We start from the raw sequence: 20,181 nt of genomic DNA on the forward strand, positions 1-20,181 counted from the left end.
AGTGAGATAGGGAGGTAGTGATAGAGAGAGTAGAAGTGAGTTACTGTGATAGAAAGAGTGAGGTAGTGAGATAGAGTTATTGATGTAGTGAGTTATAGTGAGAGAGTGAAGTAGTGAGAGAGTGAATTTGTTATATTTTTTGAGAGAGAAGTTGTGAGGTAGTGAAGTACTGAGATAAATATAGTGTAGTAGACAGATTTATGTAGTGATAAAGATGTAGATGGAGAGTGAGGTAGTGAGAGAAGGAAAAAGTCAGTTTGTGCTAGATTTTGGTATTGAGCTAGTGGAATCTTTTATAGTAGTGAGATGTAAACAGTGAGTGAGTTTGTGTGGTAGTGAGCTATAGAGTAATGTATTGAAACAGTGAAAATGTCTTTGTGTGATACAAATGGAGATAGTGAGGTAGTGAGAGTGAGGTAGATAGAGTGAGGTAGTGTGTGACAGAGAGTGAGGTAGTTAAAGAGTGAGTTTGTGAGGTGTAGTGTTGTTATATGTAGTGAGATTGAAACAGAGAGTGACATTGTGAGGTAGTGAGCTTGAGAGAGAGTGATGTAGTGAAAGATGTTTTGAAAGTGAATTAGTGAGATATAGAGTGAGTGAAGTAGTGAGTTAGAGAGAGAGAGTGTATTTGTGAGGTAGTGAGATAGATATTGTGTTAGTCAGTGAGGTATTGAGTCTTTGATTGTGTGAGTAGTGAGTTAGTGATATATATTTAGTGGATTAGTGATGTTGAAAGAGTGAGTTAGTGATATTGATAGAGTGAGATTAGAGAGAGTGAGTGACGTTGTGATGGGAAGAGAATGAGGCAGTGAAAGTGAGAGTTTGAGATAGAGTGAGGATATACATAGCTACTGACTTACACATACAGAGGTAATCCTAGACTATTTGTAAATATGCATTGATATTTCAGAAGATCAAATACATTGTTGTTGTTTGTAAATAATTAGTACTGAAAAGTGTTTAAAAATTTTTATTAATTAGAATTTATATAGAGTTTGATTTACATTTTTTAAAGTTTGCATTAGTGTTCACTTTAAATTACATTTTAGTAAATTTATTCGATTATTTCAATAATGGAGCCATTTTTAAATATAACATTGACATTTTTTGGTAATTTTAGCATGAGAGCTTCACTAAAGTCTTCTACGTCTGTAGGTATATCGAAGTAGTCCATTATAATAGTATTTTCGATGTCCATTGATTTTAAAAGTTCAGTGTCTTGAATGTGTACCGTTAGTGTACATTTTTCTTGCGTCGTATTTTCAATCCCATATATTGTAATATTTATTTTTTCCAAAGGTGGTTCTATTACCTGCAAAGTAAAAAAAAAATTGTTAATAGAGGCATATAGTGTGCATTGTGATTATTCTGTTATTGTAGTAGTCCAGATGGTAAGTTAAATAGAAACTGATAGTTTTAAAGATAGAGAGTGAGGTAGTGAGAGCGAGAGAGAGTGATGTACTTATTTAGTGGTAGATTGTGTAGTTGTGATATTTGGCGAGATAGATGTTGTAGGATAGTGAGGTAGTGAGATAAATTGCGTGGAGTTTTGAGTTATATTTATTGATGTAGTGAGAGAGCGAGAGTGATTTGAAGAGACTGAGCGAGATGTATTTTGAGTGAGGTGTTGAAAGTGATGTAGTGAGATAGAAAGTAATATAAAGATGTAGTGATATAGAGATAAAGTGATGTAGTGAGATAGAGTGAATTTGTGATGTAGTAAGATAGAGAGTGATGTAGTGATATTGAGAGTGATGTAGTGAGAGAGTGATGTGATAGATAGTGCTGTAAGATACAGATCTACAGTTAAAGAGTGAGTGTGGTATATTGCGAGTTATGTAGTGAAAGTGAGGGAGTGAGATAGAGAGTAAGAGAAAGTGAGGTAGTGAGATAGATAGAGAGTGAATTTGTGATGTAGTAAGATAGAGAGTGATGTAGTGAGTTAGAGAGTGAGGTAGTGAGAGAGTTCGGTAGTGATAGATAGTGCTGTAAGATATAGATTTAGGTAAAATACATATTGAGGCATCTACATAGACATAGAGAGTTAATTATACTCATATAGCGCCACTTAAAGAAACACACATAGACACCTACCCACTTATTGAGCTTTGCATACATACAGGTAAACGCACTCAAATCTACATATACACAGAGCGCGGGGGCAGAGAGTGCGGGGGGCAGAGAGTGCGGGGGGCAGAGAGCGCGGGGGGCAGAGAGTGTGGGGGCAGAGAGCGGGGGGGCAGAGAGCGTGGGGGGCAGAGAGCGTGGGGGGCAGAGAGAGCGGGGGGCAGTGAGCGCGGGGGGCAGAGAGCGTGTGTGCAGAGAGCGTGGGGGCAGAGAGTGTGGGGGCAGAGAGCGTTGAGGAGAGCTGTTGGGGTAGAGAGCGTGGTGCAGAGCGCGTGGGGGCAGAGAGCGCGGGGGCAGAGAGCGTGGGGGCAGAGAGCCGTGGGGGCAGAAAGCGTGGGGGCAGATAGCGTGGGGGCAGATAGCGTGGGGGCAGATAGCGTGGGGGCAGAGAGCGTGGGGGCAGAGAGCGTGGGGGCAGAGAGTGTGGGGGCAGAGTGCGTGGGGGCAGAGTGCATGGGGGCAGAGAGCATGTGGGCAGAGAGTGTGGGGCAGAGCGTGTGGGTAGTACTTACCTCTATATGTGTATTCCGCGTAGTATTTAACATTTTCTCATTGTTAAACTCGTGGACAGTTAAGTGTGTCATTTTGACATACGTTCCAAGTGTTATTGGGAATTCTGTTGCATTTCTCCATAATGTTATTTTGACAGAGTCTGTTGTGTCTATAACTGTAATAGATTTTAATTTTGTTTCTTGTCCTGACACAAAAATGTTTTTAGTTTCTTCTTCCTGTAAAAGATAAAGTAAATATTAGTTTTTATTAGTGATGTAAGTGGCGACAGAGTGCGGTGCAGACAGAGTGCGGTGCAGACAGAGTGCGGTGCAGACAGAGTGCGGTGCAGACAGAGTGCGGTGCAGACAGAGTGCGGTGCAGACAGAGTGCGGTGCAGACAGAGTGCGGTGCAGACATTTTTTTGTGAAGAGAGTGTGTTGAAGAGAAAGCGTGGGGGCAGAGAGCGTGGTGTCAGAGAGCGCGGGGGCAGAGAGCGGGGGGGCAGAGAGCGCGGGGGGGCAGAGAGCCCGGGGGGCAGAGAGCGCGGGGGGGCAGAGAGCGCGGGGGGGCAGAGAGCGCGGGGGGCAGAGAGCGCGGGGGGCAGAGAGCGCGGGGGGGCAGAGAGCGCGGGGGGGCAGAGAGCGCGGGGGGCAGAGAGCGCGGGGGCAGAGAGCGCAGGGGCAGAGAGCGCAGGGGCAGAGAGCGCAGGGGCAGAGAGCGCGGGGGCAGAGAGCGGGGGGGCAGAGAGCGGGGGGGCAGAGAGCGGGGGGGCAGAGAGCGGGGGGCAGAGAGCGGGGGGGCAGAGAGCGCGGGGGGGCAGAGAGCGTGGGGGCATAGACCGCGGGGGCAGAGAGCGCGGAAACAGAGAGCGCGTGGGCATAGAGCGCGGGGGCAGAGAGCGCGGGGGCAGAGAGCGTGGGGCAGAGAGCGTGAGCGTGGGGGCAGAGAGCGTGGGGCAGAGAGCGTGGGGGCAGATCGTGTGGTGCAGAGAGCATGTTTGAATAGAGTTGGTGTTGTACTTCTTAACATACCTCGGATATTGTCCCTGTTATGCTCATCAATGTCCTTAATTTTGCTTGTCTTATTGTTTTAATCGGTGATACTGGTGGAGCTGGTGGTTCTAGTATATTTTTAGCTTCGTCCAGAATATCACTAGTAAGCGTTAAAGGTATCATCCTTGATATTTTTGTATTTTTCGTTAAAAGTACAACATTGTTCTTTGCTAGAAAATTTCTTATAATAATTCCATGTCCTTGTTTTGTTTGATTGTAAAAATCGTCATTATAGCATGTTGCTTTTATTGTACCACTTTCATCTGCTAGGGCAAGGTGGTATAAGATTTTGTTTTCTTTCTTAGCATTTTGGTAGTTTGTTTTTTGAGAACATGTTACAATGTTTGCTTTTATAGCCTTTTGATAAGGTTTGCTCTCATCTTGTTTGCCCATCTTAATTTCTTGTATAGAAATCATCTGAAATGAGAATAAATTGTGAGTATCCATTTTGAATATAACTGTTGAATACATTGTACTTTATCTTGAAGTAACATAAAGTAACCTATGAAATTATATAACTGGCTTATTAAATAGAGAGAGTTATGTAGTGAGAGAGAGTTAGGTAGATAGAGAGTGAGGTAGTGAGAGACAGAGTGAAGTATTGAAAGAGTTAGGTAGTGATGCTTAGGAATGTAGAGATATAAACAGAGAGTGATGTTGTGAGTTAGTGATATAAGAGTGCGTTAGTGATAGAGAGTGGGAGTTATTTAGTGTGATAAAGAGATTGGGAATCTGATGAAGTGAGATTGAGAGAGAGTGATGTAGTGAGGTAAAGAGATAGAATTTGTGTGTTAGTGAGATAGTGATTATGTTAGTGAGTTATTGACTGACTGAACTTTAGAGAGAGCGAGGCGTGATATAGTGATGTAGTGAGAGTGAAATTGAGAGAGAGTGATGTAGTGAGAGACAGTGATGTAGTGAGGTAGAGAGTGAAGTTGTGAGATAGTGTGTTAGAGAGTGATGTAGCAAGAGAGTGATGTATGTAGCAACAGTTATTTAATGAGCTATTGAGTGAGAGTTAGTGAAGTAGTGTTATTGTGTTGCTGTTATTTAGATAGAGTTGAGTAGTGAGATAGAGAGTGAGTTAGAGAGAGTGAATGAGTTAGTTAGCGAGTCAAGTAGTGTGTGAGATAGAGTGAGTGATGTAGTGAGAGAGAGTTAGTGAGAGAAAGTGATAGGGAGAGAGAGAGTGAGGTATATATAGAGAGAGAGTCTACCACACACAGATAAAGTGTATCACTCAGACATACATATAGAGCACTACATATTGATACATCCATAAACTTCCATATTCTGAGACAGCCATACACACAGAGAGCTATCAACACATATACAGAGCTACATATATACCCATAGAAAGCCACTGAGTTAGTACTTAACATAAATATTGCTTTAGCCACATAAAGATAGCGAACTATTTATACACCCATATATATACACCATGCTTACTAAATTGCAACCCATAAAGCTTTGTGATCACTATAATATGACTCTAATATACCATAGTGACTTAAGTTTACATTACTATAGATATGATCTAAAGTCGATTTGTAGTCAGTTGTATATTCTGTTACTTTCTGTTCACATTTGAATTCGTTTACCATATATTGTCGCAGTATGTCAGCATTTTGTGATGTTTGTGTTAAATCTATGTTGAAGTCACCCATTATGCAGTAATTATAATTAGGGTAAAAGTTCAATATCGTACTTAAAACTTGTAATAGTATTTGTATGTGTACATGTGGTGGTTTGTATAGTATAACAAATAAGTAGTTGCAATTATTAAGCTGCAGAGTAAAATGTAGAATGTCAATTTCGTGTTGTGTTTCATATATAGGAATTAAAAAAATATTTTTCCTGTAGTAAATTGCTATGCCATGGTTTGTTACTTGATGGTGGAATTTGTCAAATATTAATAGATGGTACTGTTCTATTAAGAAAGTATTGCTATCAGCTGGTCTAGTAGTGTTTATTTCAGTGAAGCAAAGAATATCTGCATTCATTAGATTTGTGTCTGCTTTTATAGCTGTGTAATTCTTTTGCAGTGAACGTATATTTTGCACTATCAAATTACACATTTGGCTGTAGTTACATAATTGTGGTACAGATATTTGCAATAGCATATCTGTTCGAAGTCTTGTCATTTCGTCATGTACTTTAGCATGGACAGCTATTTTGTCAGGGTTAAAGTTTTTAATATATATGTTAGCTAATGATTTTGCTCTGCTTAAAGCCACATAATGCATATGATGTACTTTGCTATTGTTAAAGTGTATGTAAAGTGGTTCAATAGTAGCTCCTTGTGTTCTATGTATAGTACGTGCAGATGATTGTCGTAGGGGAAATTGTTTGCGTATAATGGTGATAAATTTTTTGGTAAATTGGAAATGGCGCGATATAGCATGTATTGGTGTCCAAGTAGGCAAAATGTTAGTGTTATATATGTGTTTATTTTCCTGCCTTGTATATTTACCAACATTTTCATCATCAAAATGAATCCATATAACATTAGGGGTGTTATTTATTGTTTCTACAAATTCAACTATGCCTGTAGCACCATTAGTTAATCCATCATTAACATTAATATTGCTAGTTAGATCATATCTTAATTTCAAGGCAATATGGACAACGAATGGCAGGCCCATTGTTTTTGTTGAGTCTGTAGGCAATTGACTAAGAATTTTCTTTTTAACAATTTCAGTTAAGTCAGATGCAACTGTATCTACTGCTGTTGCTGTGTAAACTGGGTAATGTTGTATATGTTGCAATAAAACTGCACTATTAATGCTATTAACTTCATTGTTAGTTCCCATTATGTAAGGTATAGTTTTGATAATGTTTTCTGGTGGTTCTAATTCTCGTGTTTGTATCTGTATTATATCTTCAGTAGTTTGTTTTCCTTCTCGTAATCTGTTTAGTAGTTCAGCAAATGGTAAGTCATTGAGCTGTCTCATTATTTTAGTTAACTCAAATAACTTAAAATGTTCTTGCCATAGATTAGTACTTAATGGTCTGTATGAATATTTAGAAGTTTCAAAAATGTATGGGTCAAATACTGGCTTTAATTGATAAAAATCTCCAATTGCTAAAATTGATACACCACCAAAAGGGAGGTTAGACATTTTTATTTCTTGTAGTCTATTATGTATGAAATTGAATATATTTGCTCCTACCATTGAGATTTCATCAATTATTACTATTTTTAGATGCATTAATTGGTTTTGTAGTGTGCTCCTGTTCTCATGAGTTAGTGGTTTGTGATCTAGTGTTTGCGAAACAGGTATTTTAAAAGTACTATGTAGTGTTTTACCATGAATGTTATGTGCTGCTTTGCCCGTTGGAGCTGTAAGCAATACATATATGTTGTCTGGATTTTCTCCTGCTTTAGTATTGTAGTATCGTAGTAATGTTTGGTAAAGCGCAGTAATAAGGAAGCTTTTACCAACTCCTGCACCACCTGTACAAAATGTGTAGCAGGGTGTATCTTTTGTTTTGATCCAATGTAAGTGATGGTATATAAAGTTAAGTTGTTCATTGGTAAGATTTTGCATTATACTGTTATATTGCTCATTTGGTATTAAATTATTTGTTTGTTCTTCTTCAATAGTTGTACTTCTAATTCCTAAATCGAATGATAAGTCATAGATTATTTGTTCATTAGCTTGTATTTCTGGACATATGTTGTCATCATTTTCTATTTCTGTGGGAGGTATAAGTAATGGATCTAATGTACTATTTTCATTGTCGTTTGTTGTTAATGTTTTATTATATTTATTATGATAATAGTCAATTGTGCTTTGAATTTCTAGATAGCGTTCATAATATGTTTCTTTCTGACCAATTATTTGATGTTCAACTCTCCATGGGTAATAAAGCATTATCAATTCTCTATAATAATTTTCGGAGTCATTGTTTTTGTTAAATCTACAATATCGAATTATTTTTTGTTTTTTTCGTTTTGCGTAGTCTACTTCTATTTCTTCATTTTGCAGATTAATCTCAAGTTCTTCCTCATCTGAGCTATAAAAGTTATTTTCTGCAAGAAAATTTTCATGGTCGGTTTCTTTAGTCTTTTTTTTTTTTTTTTTTTAACATCATACATAGATGCATAGTCAGCTAATGTACATGTTTCTAATATTTCAGGGCGTTTGCTGTACTTTACTATAATATTTTCATATTGAATGTTATTAGAAGTATCTGGCAATAAATTTATAGCCTCAATGTCTTTTAATAGGTATGTCCTCTTTTCTTGTGGGCTTGTATTAATGAATACAAAAGATCTCGAACTTTTTCGTAAAGGGATTTGAAGTATGAGATAGGCAGCTTCTTGTGCACTTATCTCGGTACAGTTTAAGAATTTGTTACCTATATGCTTGAGTTGTTCTTTTATACTTGGATTGTGATATACTTCTTTTGCAGCTTGTGCAATTATTTTGCTCATTCCACGTTGAGATTTACTAATATATGAAACAATATATACAGCACAGGCATATGCATCTAAGATGTATTGTATATCTATGTTTGCTTGCCATGCTTGTAAAATTGTAGGATTGTAGTTATTAATAAAGCATTCAGCAGGTGTTCTTTGTAGAAAAATAGTTTTCTTTTCAATAATTGATTGTATACATTTAAGATACTGTTTTATATCTAGTTGCATTGAATCTAAAAACTGACTAAAAGTGTAATTTTGAAATTCTTGTGAGTTCATCGTTAGATGTATTAGTTCAATTTGCTGAAGGAGTTCTTGATCTGTTTTGTCTAGCTCTAATTGTTCTAATATATACGTTTCTGGCATTGGATATTTTGGGTACTGATATTTGCATGTTCTTTTATGTTTAATACGACAATTCTTTGTATGGCCGTGCTTTTGGAGCGGTAATAATGACTCTATATTTGGATCTTGAGTTTTTGCACATGTTACATACTTATTGATAAAAGTAATAACTTTATTGAGTTCAGAAGTTTCATATTGTGGGGCATTCTCGATCCATATTATGGCATGTATATGTGGGGATCCTCGTTGTTGGAATTCTACTCTATAAAAGTAATCTATTATTTTGCCGATTGGATTACTTTCATGTAATAGTATACAATTAAATAGTTTTCTAACTTGGAAGTCAAAATGTCTTGCACAAGTTATCGGATTTTGTTGTATTAATGCACATTTTGTTTCCCATGACATATTTTGAAATTCTTCTTTTGTACATTCCTTTTGGTTTTCACTACGCAATAAGATGTTAATTAAATGATACCATTTTGTTTCAGCAGCTGATAAAGTCAGAAAGAAAGTTGGTATCCCTAATTGTCTGATCATAGCAAATAAATCTTTTTTGCATTGCTCCCAATATGGTGGTGAACTACGTACAGTTTTAAGTATTTTGTACCCCTCATTAAATTGTAGAATTTTGTCTAATTTTTGTTTGATGTCTTTTGCAGTTATAACATGGCCATTATTAAAGTATTTCCTAAGGGAGATATATATTTTGCTATGTATTTGCTTTATGCGCAACTTAGTCAATTTAAAGAAAACATTAGTTATAGACTTTGCTACTCTTTTATCATTACTCCTTAATTCCCATTGACAAATTGTGCTGTAATGTACTGGTACATGCCTTTCTTTATTTGTTAGCCTTCGCTTGCCACAAAATATTGTAGGGAAAGCTAAATATTCAGAATCTATGTCTTCATATAGACCTCTTGGTGTGTTATGTTCTGCAGGTGCTAAATTTAAAATATTAGTATTTTCTGTAGTTATAGTTTCATTCGTTAACATAGTATCTAAATTCCCTGCTGCTATGTTGTCTTCAGAATCTGATGTATCGTTAGTATCAGAAGTGTCATTACAAGGTGTTATATTTGCTGGTGTATATTGCCAATCTGGATTAATGGTGACTCCATATTCTTTGAACATATTGCTAGTACTTGCTAAATATATTGCAGCGTTTTTAACTTTATTAGGTCTCACATTCTCAAAATGTGTATAAGATTTGTAACTTAATTTTCTTTTTAATTTAATGGGAATCGTCATGTTATCATTAACTTGCCTAGGTAAAACAGTAACAGTTGTCATAACATCTGCAGGTACATTAACTACTGCACCTGATAGAGATTTTTGGGACCCACGTGGTAGTGCTCTAATTTGTAAAAAAGGTATTCTTGGTGATACTAATCTTTCTTCTAAATTATGCAACTGTAAAGCTGCTGGAATATTAGGAAAAGTCATACCATTATAAAAAGAACAAGGGGGTATTTTGTTGCTATTGATATATGTGTAACATGTTTTACATATCTCATCAGTTTTGAATTTGCTAATGTTACACTCTAAGAATTTTGCTTTCTTTGTAATACTGTGTGTTTTGACTAAATTCTGTTTATGCCATAATTGATTGCAAATAGTGCAAGCATACTCCGGACCATATCTTATTTGGGCATGGAATCTACTTATTATTTCAGTTGTTGTTTCTAACCTTATATTAGTATCAGTGTAATCTGAATTTTCTGCTTCTTGTATATGCTTTCTTTTCCTGTTACTTTTTTGCGCCTGTAGCCTACTAGTTTGTGTTTGTAATTGATCACTATGTGTAAATGATACAATTATGACATTGTCATTGCTATTAGTTATGTCGGCAGTGACATTACTGTGTGTTGTTAAAAGCTCTTCATTTGCTTGACTATTGCTGTTTACTGTGTTTGTACTTGTATTTCTGACTTGTATGTTTGTAGTTGTAATATGTGTTAATGCATTTACCAATACTTGTGTAGTATGGACATATATGTTTTTTTTAGACTTCATTTTATTATCGCTATTGTTTTTTAGTGTTGCGTTAAGGGATTTTCGGCTAATTGTTATAATTTTAACAGGAGTTAATTGTAAACTAATACTTTGTGAATGTGTTAGTCTTCCTTTATTAGGTAACTTTATGATGTATTGGATAAGTTGATTAATAGATTCTATTTCTATAGCAATAGATGTTCCATTAGGATGTGGTATTGCTTTTTCATCTTGGCTATGTGAATCAAATATAAAGTAAGAATCGTTATTTTTAAATACAGAAATTGCATTATTTTCTATACTGATTAAAACACCATTTTCTAAATTAATTGTTGAAGTTAATGCTGACATTAATTTAGCATTTTTACTTTTGTTTTCTTCATTTATCTCACCTTGAAAGTTTTTTTTCAGCTTAGTAGAATATATTATGTTATTGTGAACTATGTAATTAGGTAAATTATGTAGTAGTTCACAATTATCGTTATTAAGAGAGTGCATTTCAGTATATAAAGCATCTCCAAGATCCATTATACAATTAACATCTAAAGTGTCCCAAGTAGATGCTGGTTTACAGTAGTTGTGTAGTATAGCAAATAGACTCATTGTTAGAGATTGTGACTATTGAGATGTGTTTTCAATGGTGTTTTGTTTATGCTCCTGTGTTCTATTAACCGTATCTATATTTTGTGGAGTTTGTGCCAAATTATCATTATTTCGGTCTCTATTTGTGTCTGTTAGACTTTTAGTCAATATGCTATTGGCCCTATTTTCAGGAATTATTATTGTATTACTTACAGGAATACGTTTATAAACATGATCATTACTATCTGTATATGTGTTGGCATGTAAATTACCTTGTGATGTTTGTTTTTCTAAATGTTTGTTTATGCTATTTTGGTGAAGTGTTTTTCTAACTATACTAGCATATGTGTTAGTTGTAGTATTATTCTGTGGTGTAGTAGTATATTGTGGTGGATCTATGTGATGGCTGTTAGTCGTAGTTAGTTCTGTACGTGTTGTAGGAGTTAAAAATGCATTTGTATCTGATCTTGTACTAAGAGTATTAGCTAATGATGTTGATGGCTGTTCTACATTAGTAAAGGTTCTGAATTTTGCTTCACGTATGATATTTTTTGCTCTTTCTATACGTGTCTGAAAGGCGTGTGTAAAAAAATTAGAACATGCTTCAGTAGAATGCACATATATATATTTTCTTGGTATAGAATTTCTATTTTGTTCATTATTGACTATTGCTTTTTGAAGCGTATCTTTTTTAATAGTAGTTATATTTATAGGAGTTAATTCATATGGCACGCAATTATCATTTGGACCTTTAATGCTATGTGCAAGCTTAGTTATGTAGTCTAGAAGATTTTCAAATGGTATTTGTATAGTAATACATGTTCCATTTGGGTGAGGCATTCCTGTGTTATCGCGGCTATGTGAATCAAATACAAAGTATGAATTGTTATTGTTTATAATAGAAATAACATACTTTTCCATGCAAAGTAAAACACCTGAGTTGCAATCTAGTGCAGCTTTTAATGTTGTTATTAATGTTGGTGTTGATGGATCAAAATGTTTCAATATGTCTCCATATGATGGTTCTTTAAGCTTAAGTGCATAGATAGTGTTATTGTGTTGTATAAAATTTGGCAATTCGTCTGGATGCATAAGTATTTGACTATTAATTGAATGCATATCTGTGTATAAAGCTTCACCTAAGTCCATAATGTGATGTAAATCTTCTTTAGTCCATGTATTTGCAACTTTGCTATAGTTGTGTATAATAGCAAATGTGCTATTTGGTAAACATTGTCTCCCTCTTGAATTACTTGAAAATCTTAAATGCCCCTGATGATAATCTGCTTGCAGTATTTGGATCATATTTATTGCTACACTGATTTTGTTTTCTTAAACTCTTGTCTAAAGAGTATATTGACTATGTTCTATTTGTATATAGTTACAGTTTACTGGCAAGTTGCTATATTTATATTATAGTTATTAATGAGATTTATTTTTATAGCTTTTAATTTCTAGCCAATTTTTTTCCTTGTAATCTTGTAAGTATTAGTTTTATAATATTTAGGTCTTTTATTTATACTAGAGTATTTTTATTTTTACTTTAAGTAGGCTATTCTATAAACATATATATATATATAAATATATCTATATACATGCACACACACACATATATATCTCTATATATATATATATATATATATATATATTCACTGAAAAAACCATAGGTTAGAGACCATATATAGTTAGCTGGACATTTTATTGACAAAAAACCAATGAAATTCCATATATAGTTAGTTGCACTAACTATATATCGCGCACCCGCAATCCACTGCTGATGATGTCACATATTACATCATTCATGACATGGTCAGTGACATCACTGATGACATCACTGATGACATCTCAAATGACATCACTGATGACATCACTGATGACATCTCAAATGACATCACTGATGACATCATCTAGTGTCTGTGTGTTTTTGTAAAGTTTAAATATGTTTTACATATTGAAGAATGAGTGGATGTATGGAAGACTGAGTGTGTGTGTGGCTGGCTGGGAGGTGTGTGACTCTGTGCATATCAATGTGTACTTGTATCAGTGATTGTATAAGAGAGTAAGTATGTGTTAGTATATGTGTGAAAAGTATGGTGTTCTGTGTTTAACTGTATAGATGAGGAAATCGAAGTGTGATTGATTCTTCACAGGACTGACTAGGTGTATGAGTGCATATGATAGTGTTGTAATAATGAGTGACTGTATGTATGAGTGATTGTATGGGTGAATGAGTGAATGTGTGTGTAGACGTAGGAATCAGTGAGTGCGTATGTAGTAACTGGTATTGGTGTGTCATGATGTCATCAGTGATGCCATTTGAGATGTCATCAGTGATGTCATTTGAGATGTCATCAGTGATGTCATCAGTGATGTCACTGAAGTATGGTGTTCTGTGTTTAACTGTATAGATGAGGAAATGGAAGTGTGATTGATTCTTTACAGGACTGACTAGGTGTGTGAGTAACTCCATGGATGAGTGGCAGTGTGTGAGTGTCTGCATAGGTGTATGAGTGCATATGATAGTGTAATAATGAGTGACTGTATGTATGAGTGATTGTATGGGTGAATGAGTGAATGTGTGTGTAGACGTAGGAATCAGTGAGTGCGTATGTAGTAACTGGTATTGGTGTGTCATGATGTCATCACTGATGTCATTTGAGATGTCATCAGTGATGTCATCAGTGATGTCATTTGAGATGTCATCAGTGATGTCATCAGTGATGTCACTGACCATGTCATGAATGATGTAATATGTGACATCATCAGCAGTGGATTGCGGGTGCGCGATATATAGTTAGTGCAACTAACTATATATGGAATTTCATTGTTTTTTTGTCAATAAAATGTCCAGCTAACTATATATGGTCTCTAACCTATGGTTTTTTCAGTGAATTTTCAAGGTTTTGTAAATGCAAATTCCTAACTATATATGGTCTATAACCTATGGTTTTTTCAGTGAATTTCATTGGTTTTTTAAAAGCTAATATCTATAGCTGTAAAATATATTCTTTATTACGTGACGTATCACGTAGCCACGTGAGACGCCTCATGACGCGTCGCATAACCGTGACGTATCGGTTCTGCAGCGCAAACAAAACCCGTAACGTAAGCGTGCCGGAGCACGCTTACAGATATATATATTTTTTTTAACCTTAATTAGACAAAATCCACACGTGCACATATCTTGAGGCCTTGCAAAGGCACATCAAACAAACAGTCCCTACAATTTTGCCAAGTTTGCTGGAAATCTATTCCCTTAATTTTTTTTTTACTGTTTCTCTTGGTTTTCCCCTTGTTACGCTTACCGGGACGCTATCCGGTACGCGAACCGGACGCTCCAAAAACACAAGATGGCGGACTCCCGTTACGCTGCCGGTTAGCTGCCCAGTTAGCGTACCGGGAAGCGCCTCTACTGCGAAAAATCGCGGGGGACTTTAATATCCCCCTCATAAATCCTAGGGGGTCAGGAGGGGTTTACCTTGCCCCCTTTCCTTCATTTCCCCCTTCTTTTTTCACCACATCTTGTCTCTCGAACCTACCGAGAGACAAGATGGCGGCCGCTCCGGACTGTTTACAATGTTGACAGCTACGCTGCCGGTTAGCTGCCCGGTTAGCTGCCCGGTGAGCTGCCCGGTTCGCGTACCGGGACGCGCCTCTACGGCGTAAAATCGCAAAATTTTTTGCCCCGCGGGGCACTTTAATATCCCCCTCATCAATCCTAGGGGGTCAGGAGTGGTCTACCTTGCCCCCTTTCCTTCATTTCCCCCTTCGTTTTTCACCACATCTTGTCTCTCGATCGTACCGAGAGACAAGATGGCGGCCGCTCCGGTTTGTTTAGAATGTTGACAGACACCGGAGAGCCAATCAGATTCGCTTCGCGAAGTTCCGTTACGCGTCAGGTACGCGAACCGGGGCGCTAACCGGAGCGCTGTCACAGATATATATATTTTTTTAAACGTTAATTTCTCAAAATCCACTGGAGCACATATATTGAGACATAGCAAAGGCACGTCGGGCAAACCATATCTACAATTTTGCCAAGTTTCATGTAAATCTATTCAGCCGTTCGAGCTAAAAGTGAGTCCAACCGCCCTATGGAAAAATGAATGGGAAAAACGCGTTTTGGGACCCCCCTTTGTTCTCGGCCCCCCCTTGACGAAACCCCACCAAATTTTCAGGGGCTGCTCAGAAAAAAAATGTGCCATTTTCCTGAAAATTTCAGCCAATTCCGTCCACAAACGCCAAAGTTATTAGACATAGAATTTTCAGAAATCCCATAGAGAAAAAATCCTAACTATATATACCCACTGGCTATCGCCAATAGGTAATATACATATATAAACATATGTAATCTGCATATCTATATAAATATACATGCATGCATACATATACATATATGCATACATATGCATGTTATTTACATGAAAGTTTTAAAAACACTAATAAAAGCAAAGCTAAAAAGCCACCTCATTACAAACAGAATGGCTTTAACTTAAACGAGGGCGAGATCTATTGCATTTTCAATGCTTGTTTACTTTGGTTCTATCAAGAAGGCATTCAGATGTGTCACACATTTGCCATAAATTCTGAATGTTAGCACTCTAGTTGCTCATTAGATCACTGTAGTAAAGCTAGTGCTCACCAGGGAAGTCTGCTGCTAATCATGGTTTGCAGCCATTTTCCCGCATTTTTTATCCCGCAGACTTTCAGTCCGCATACCATTATCCCGCAAGGTCATTGAGCTCGCATACCATTATCCCGCATTTTTTCAAAACGCATGTGCATTTATCGCGCATGCCTTTACAAAGAATTACGTTTTAAAGGCATGTATGGTAAATGCATTTGCGTTGTGAAAACCACGATGACGAGAGAGGTAAGTGGGTTTGTGTTAATTTTTTCGTGGGTTAGTGATTGTGTAGTGTAGTGTAGTGTTGTGTAGTGTAGTGTTGTGTTAGTGTAGTGTAGAGTTGTGGTGGTTGTTTAGTGTAGGGTCATGCTGGGGGTAGTGTTTTAGGGTTTAGGGTTGTGTTGTAGTGTTTGCGTAGTGTAGGGTCATGCTGGGGGTAGTGTTTTAGGGTTCAGGGTAGTGTCGTAGTGTTTGCGTAGTGTAGGGTCATGCTGGGGGTAGTGTTTTAGGGTTTAGGGTTGTGTTGTAGTGTTTGCGTAGTGTAGGGTCATGCTGGGGCTAGTGTTTTAGGGTTTAGGGTAGTGTTGTAGTGTTTACGTAGTGTAGGGTCATGCTGGGCGTAGTGTTTTAGGGTTTAGGATAGTGTTGTAGTGTTTGCGTAGTGTAGGGTCATGCTGGGGGTAGTGTTTTAGGGTTTTGGGTAGTGTTGTAGTGTTTGCGTAGTGTAGGGTCATGCTGGGGTGTAGTATTTTAGGGTTTAGGGTAGTGTTGTAGTGTTTGCGTAGTGTAGGGTCATGCTGGGGTGTAGTGTTTTAGGGTTTTGGGTAGTGTTGTAGTGTTTGCGTAGTGTAGGGTCATGCTGGGGGTAGTGTTTTAGGGTTTTGGGTAGTGTTGTAGTGTTTGCGTAGTGTAGGGTCATGCTGGGGGTAGTGTTTTAGGGTTTTGGGTAGTGTTGTAGTGTTTGCGTAGTGTAGGGTCATGCTGGGGGGTAGTGTTTTAGGGTTTTGGGTAGTGTTGTAGTGTTTGCGTAGTGTAGGGTCATGCTGGGGGTAGTGTTTTAGGGTTTTGGGTAGTGTTGTAGTGTTTGCGTAGTGTAGGGTCATGCTGGGGTAGTGTTTTAGGGTAGTGTTGTAGTGTTTGCGTAGTGTAGGGTCATGCTGGGGGTAGTGTTTTAGGGTTTAGGGTAGTGTTGTAGTGTTTGCGTAGTGTAGGGTCATGCTGGGGTGTAGTGTTTTAGGGTTTTGGGTAGTGTTGTAGTGTTTGCGTAGTGTAGGGTCATGCTGGGGGTAGTGTTTTAGGGTTTAGGGTAGTGTTGTAGTGTTTGCGTAGTGTAGGGTCATGCTGGGGTGTATTGTTTTAGGGTTTTGGGTAGTGTTGTAGTGTTTGCGTAGTGTAGTGTCATGCTGGGGGTAGTGTTTTAGGATTTAGGGTAGTGTTGTAGTGTTTGCGTAGTGTAGGGTCATGCTGGGGGTAGTGTTTTAGGGTTTTGGGTAGTGTTGTAGTGTGTGCGTAGTGTAGGGTCATGCTGGGGGGTAGTGTTTTAGGGTTTAGGGTAGTGTTGTAGTGTTTGCGTAGTGTAGGGTCATGCTGGGGGTAGTGTTTTAGGGTTTAGGGTAGTGTTGTAGTGTTTGCGTAGTGTAGGGTCATGCTGGGGGTAGTGTTTTAGGGTTTAGGGTAGTGTTGTAGTGTTTGCGTAGTGTAGGGTCATGCTGGGGGTAGTGTTTTAGGGTTTAGGGTAGTGTTGTAGTGTTTGCGTAGTGTAGGATCATGCTGGGGTAGTGTTTTAGGGTTTAGGGTAGTGTTGTAGTGTTTGCGTAGTGTAGGGTCATGCTGGGGTGTAGTGTTTTAGGGTTTTGGGTAGTGTTGTAGTGTTTGCGTAGTGTAGGGTCATGCTGGGGGTAGTGTTTTAGGGTTTTGGGTAGTGTTGTAGTGTTTGCGTAGTGTAGGGTCATGCTGGGGGTAGTGTTTTAGGGTTTAGGGTTGTGTTGTAGTGTTTGCGTAGTGTAGGGTCATGCTGGGGGTAGTGTTTTAGGGTTTAGGGTTGTGTTGTAGTGTTTGCGTAGTGTAGGGTCATGCTGGGGGTAGTGTTTTAGGGTTTAGGGTAGTGTTGTAGTGTTTGCGTAGTGTAGGGTCATGCTGGGGTGTAGTGTTTTAGGGTTTTGGGTAGTGTTGTAGTGTTTGCGTAGTGTAGGGTCATGCTGGGGGTAGTGTTTTAGGGTTTAGGGTAGTGTTGTAGTGTTTGTGTAGTGTAGGGTCATGCTGGGGGTAGTGTTTTAGGGTTTAGGGTAGTGTTGTAGTGTTTGTGTAGTGTAGGGTCATGCTGGGGGTAGTGTTTTAGGGTTTAGGGTAGTGTTGTAGTGTTTGTGTAGTGTAGGGTCATGCTGGGGGTAGTGTTTTAGGGTTTAGGGTAGTGTTGTACTGTTTGTGTAGTGTAGGGTCATGCTGGGGTAGTGTTTTAGGGTTTAGGGTTGTGTTGTAGTGTTTGCGTAGTGTAGGGTCATGCTGGGGGGTAGTGTTTTAGGGTTTAGGGTAGTGTTGTAGTGTTTGCGTAGTGTAGGGTCATGCTGGGGGTAGTGTTTTAGGGTTTAGGGTAGTGTTGTAGTGTTTGCGTAGTGTAGGATCATGCTGGGGTAGTGTTTTAGGGTTTAGGGTAGTGTTGTAGTGTTTGCGTAGTGTAGGGTCATGCTGGGGTGTAGTGTTTTAGGGTTTTGGGTAGTGTTGTAGTGTTTGTGTAGTGTAGGGTCATGCTGGGGGTAGTGTTTTAGGGTTTAGGGTAGTGTTGTAGTGTTTGCGTAGTGTAGGGTCATGCTGGGGTGTAGTGTTGTAGGGTTTTGGGTAGTGTTGTAGTGTTTGCGTAGTGTAGGGTCATGCTGGGGGTAGTGTTTTAGGATTTAGGTTAGTGTTGTAGTGTTTGCGTAGTGTAGGGTCATGCTGGGGGTAGTGTTTTAGGGTTTAGGGTTGTGTTGTAGTGTTTGCGTAGTGTAGGGTCATGCTGGGGGTAGTGTTTTAGGGTTTAGGGTTGTGTTGTAGTGTTTGCGTAGTGTAGGGTCATGCTGGGGGTAGTGTTTTAGGGTTTAGGGTAGTGTTGTAGTGTTTGCGTAGTGTAGGGTCATGCTGGGGTGTAGTGTTTTAGGGTTTTGGGTAGTGTTGTAGTGTTTGCGTAGTGTAGGGTCATGCTGGGGGTAGTGTTTTAGGGTTTAGGGTAGTGTTGTAGTGTTTGTGTAGTGTAGGGTCATGCTGGGGGTAGTGTTTTAGGGTTTAGGGTAGTGTTGTAGTGTTTGTGTAGTGTAGGGTCATGCTGGGGGTAGTGTTTTAGGGTTTAGGGTAGTGTTGTAGTGTTTGTGTAGTGTAGGGTCATGCTGGGGGTAGTGTTTTAGGGTTTAGGGTAGTGTTGTACTGTTTGTGTAGTGTAGGGTCATGCTGGGGTAGTGTTTTAGGGTTTAGGGTTGTGTTGTAGTGTTTGCGTAGTGTAGGGTCATGCTGGGGGGTAGTGTTTTAGGGTTTTGGGTAGTGTTGTAGTGTTTGCGTAGTGTAGGGTCATGCTGAGGGTAGTGTTTTAGGGTTTAGGGTAGTGTTGTAGTGTTTGCGTAGTGTAGGGTCATGCTGGGGGTAGTGTTTTAGGGTTTAGGGTAGTGTTGTAGTGTTTGCGTAGTGTAGGGTCATGCTGGGGGTAGTGTTTTAGGGTTTAGGGTAGTTTAGTTGTTTAGTGTATGCTAAAGGCATATTCGTTCTAAAAGTTTTCGTTATTTTAATTTGCGGCCTAATAGTACATGCAGGATTTTTTTTGCGGACTGATGGTATGCGGGATTTCGTCATATATTCGCTAATCATACTTTCTATGGCAAAATGAACCCCCTCATTTTGTTCCTTTTTAAATTAAATGTTTAAAGAGTTACCACTTTATTCCAATCAAGATGGCTTCAGGTGTGCCATACCTTTGTAATAAGTAGGACTGTTAGCACTCTAGTTGTTCTTTAGAACACTCTGGGACAATCTGTCATTGGGCTATAGTTGGGCTACATCTGGCTGATATTTGGGCTACATTTGGTTTTTTGTCTCTGGTGGCCATCTTTGGGCTACATTGGGCTACATTGGGCTACATTTGGGCTCCAACATATATATAGCCCAATGTAGCCCAATTTATATTTTTCAAAGTTAATTTTCGTAAAAACCACTGGAGCCTATATCTTGAGACATAGCAAAGGCACATCGGGCTACCAGTCCCTACAATTTTGCCAAGTTTGGTGTAAATGCATTCAGCCGTTCAGGCTAAAAGTGAGGCCAACCGCCCTATGGAAAATTGCATGGGAAAAACACGTTTTGGGACCCCCCTTTTTTCTCGGCCCCCCCTTGACGAAAACCCCCCAAATTTTCAGGGGCTGCTCAGAAACAAAATGTTCCATTTTCCAGAAAATTTCAGCCAATTCTGTCCTCATAAGCCAAAGTTATTCGACATAGAATTTTCAAAAATCCCATAGGAAAAAAATCCTAACTATATATACCTACTGGCTATCGCCAGTAGGTAATAT

The 20,181-nt window shown here is 38.5% G+C and overlaps 1 protein-coding gene and 1 long non-coding RNA gene across 3 annotated transcripts in view; both read right to left on the minus strand.

Annotated features, from left to right (window-relative positions):
• Positions 1–1,054: 1,054 nt before the first annotated feature.
• LOC147751224 (uncharacterized) lies at positions 1,055–3,794 on the minus strand. Its single transcript, XM_086938026.1, has 3 exons — positions 3,651–3,794; positions 2,640–2,855; positions 1,055–1,312 (listed from the first exon to the last, which is right to left on the minus strand). Exons 1-3 carry the CDS (start codon positions 3,792–3,794, stop codon positions 1,055–1,057), a joined length of 618 nt encoding a protein of 205 aa, XP_086794152.1.
• Positions 3,795–3,815: 21 nt separating this feature from the next.
• The window catches only part of LOC147751225 (uncharacterized), a 29,409-nt gene continuing 13,043 nt past the window's right edge, over positions 3,816–20,181 (minus strand). For both annotated transcript variants that reach the window (XR_015299962.1, XR_015299961.1), the window contains one exon: positions 3,816–4,088. This is a non-coding gene — a long non-coding RNA (uncharacterized LOC147751225). The remainder of the gene's footprint in view (positions 4,089–20,181) is intronic.

The sequence above is a fragment of the Lissotriton vulgaris genome, chromosome 1_1, assembly GCF_964263255.1.
Source record: "Lissotriton vulgaris chromosome 1_1, aLisVul1.2, whole genome shotgun sequence".
NCBI classification, from domain to species: domain Eukaryota; kingdom Metazoa; phylum Chordata; class Amphibia; order Caudata; family Salamandridae; genus Lissotriton; species Lissotriton vulgaris.

Coding starts and splice junctions, on each gene's coding strand:
- LOC147751224 (XM_086938026.1), bottom strand. CDS start 3,794: ATGATACCTTTAACGCTTACTAGTGATATTCTGGACGAAGCTAAAAAT. Junction 2,856..3,650: donor TAACAGGGACAATATCCGAG/GTATGTTAAGAA, acceptor TATCTTTTACAG/GAAGAAGAAACTAAAAACAT. Junction 1,313..2,639: donor CGCGGAATACACATATAGAG/GTAAGTACTACC, acceptor TTTACTTTGCAG/GTAATAGAACCACCTTTGGA.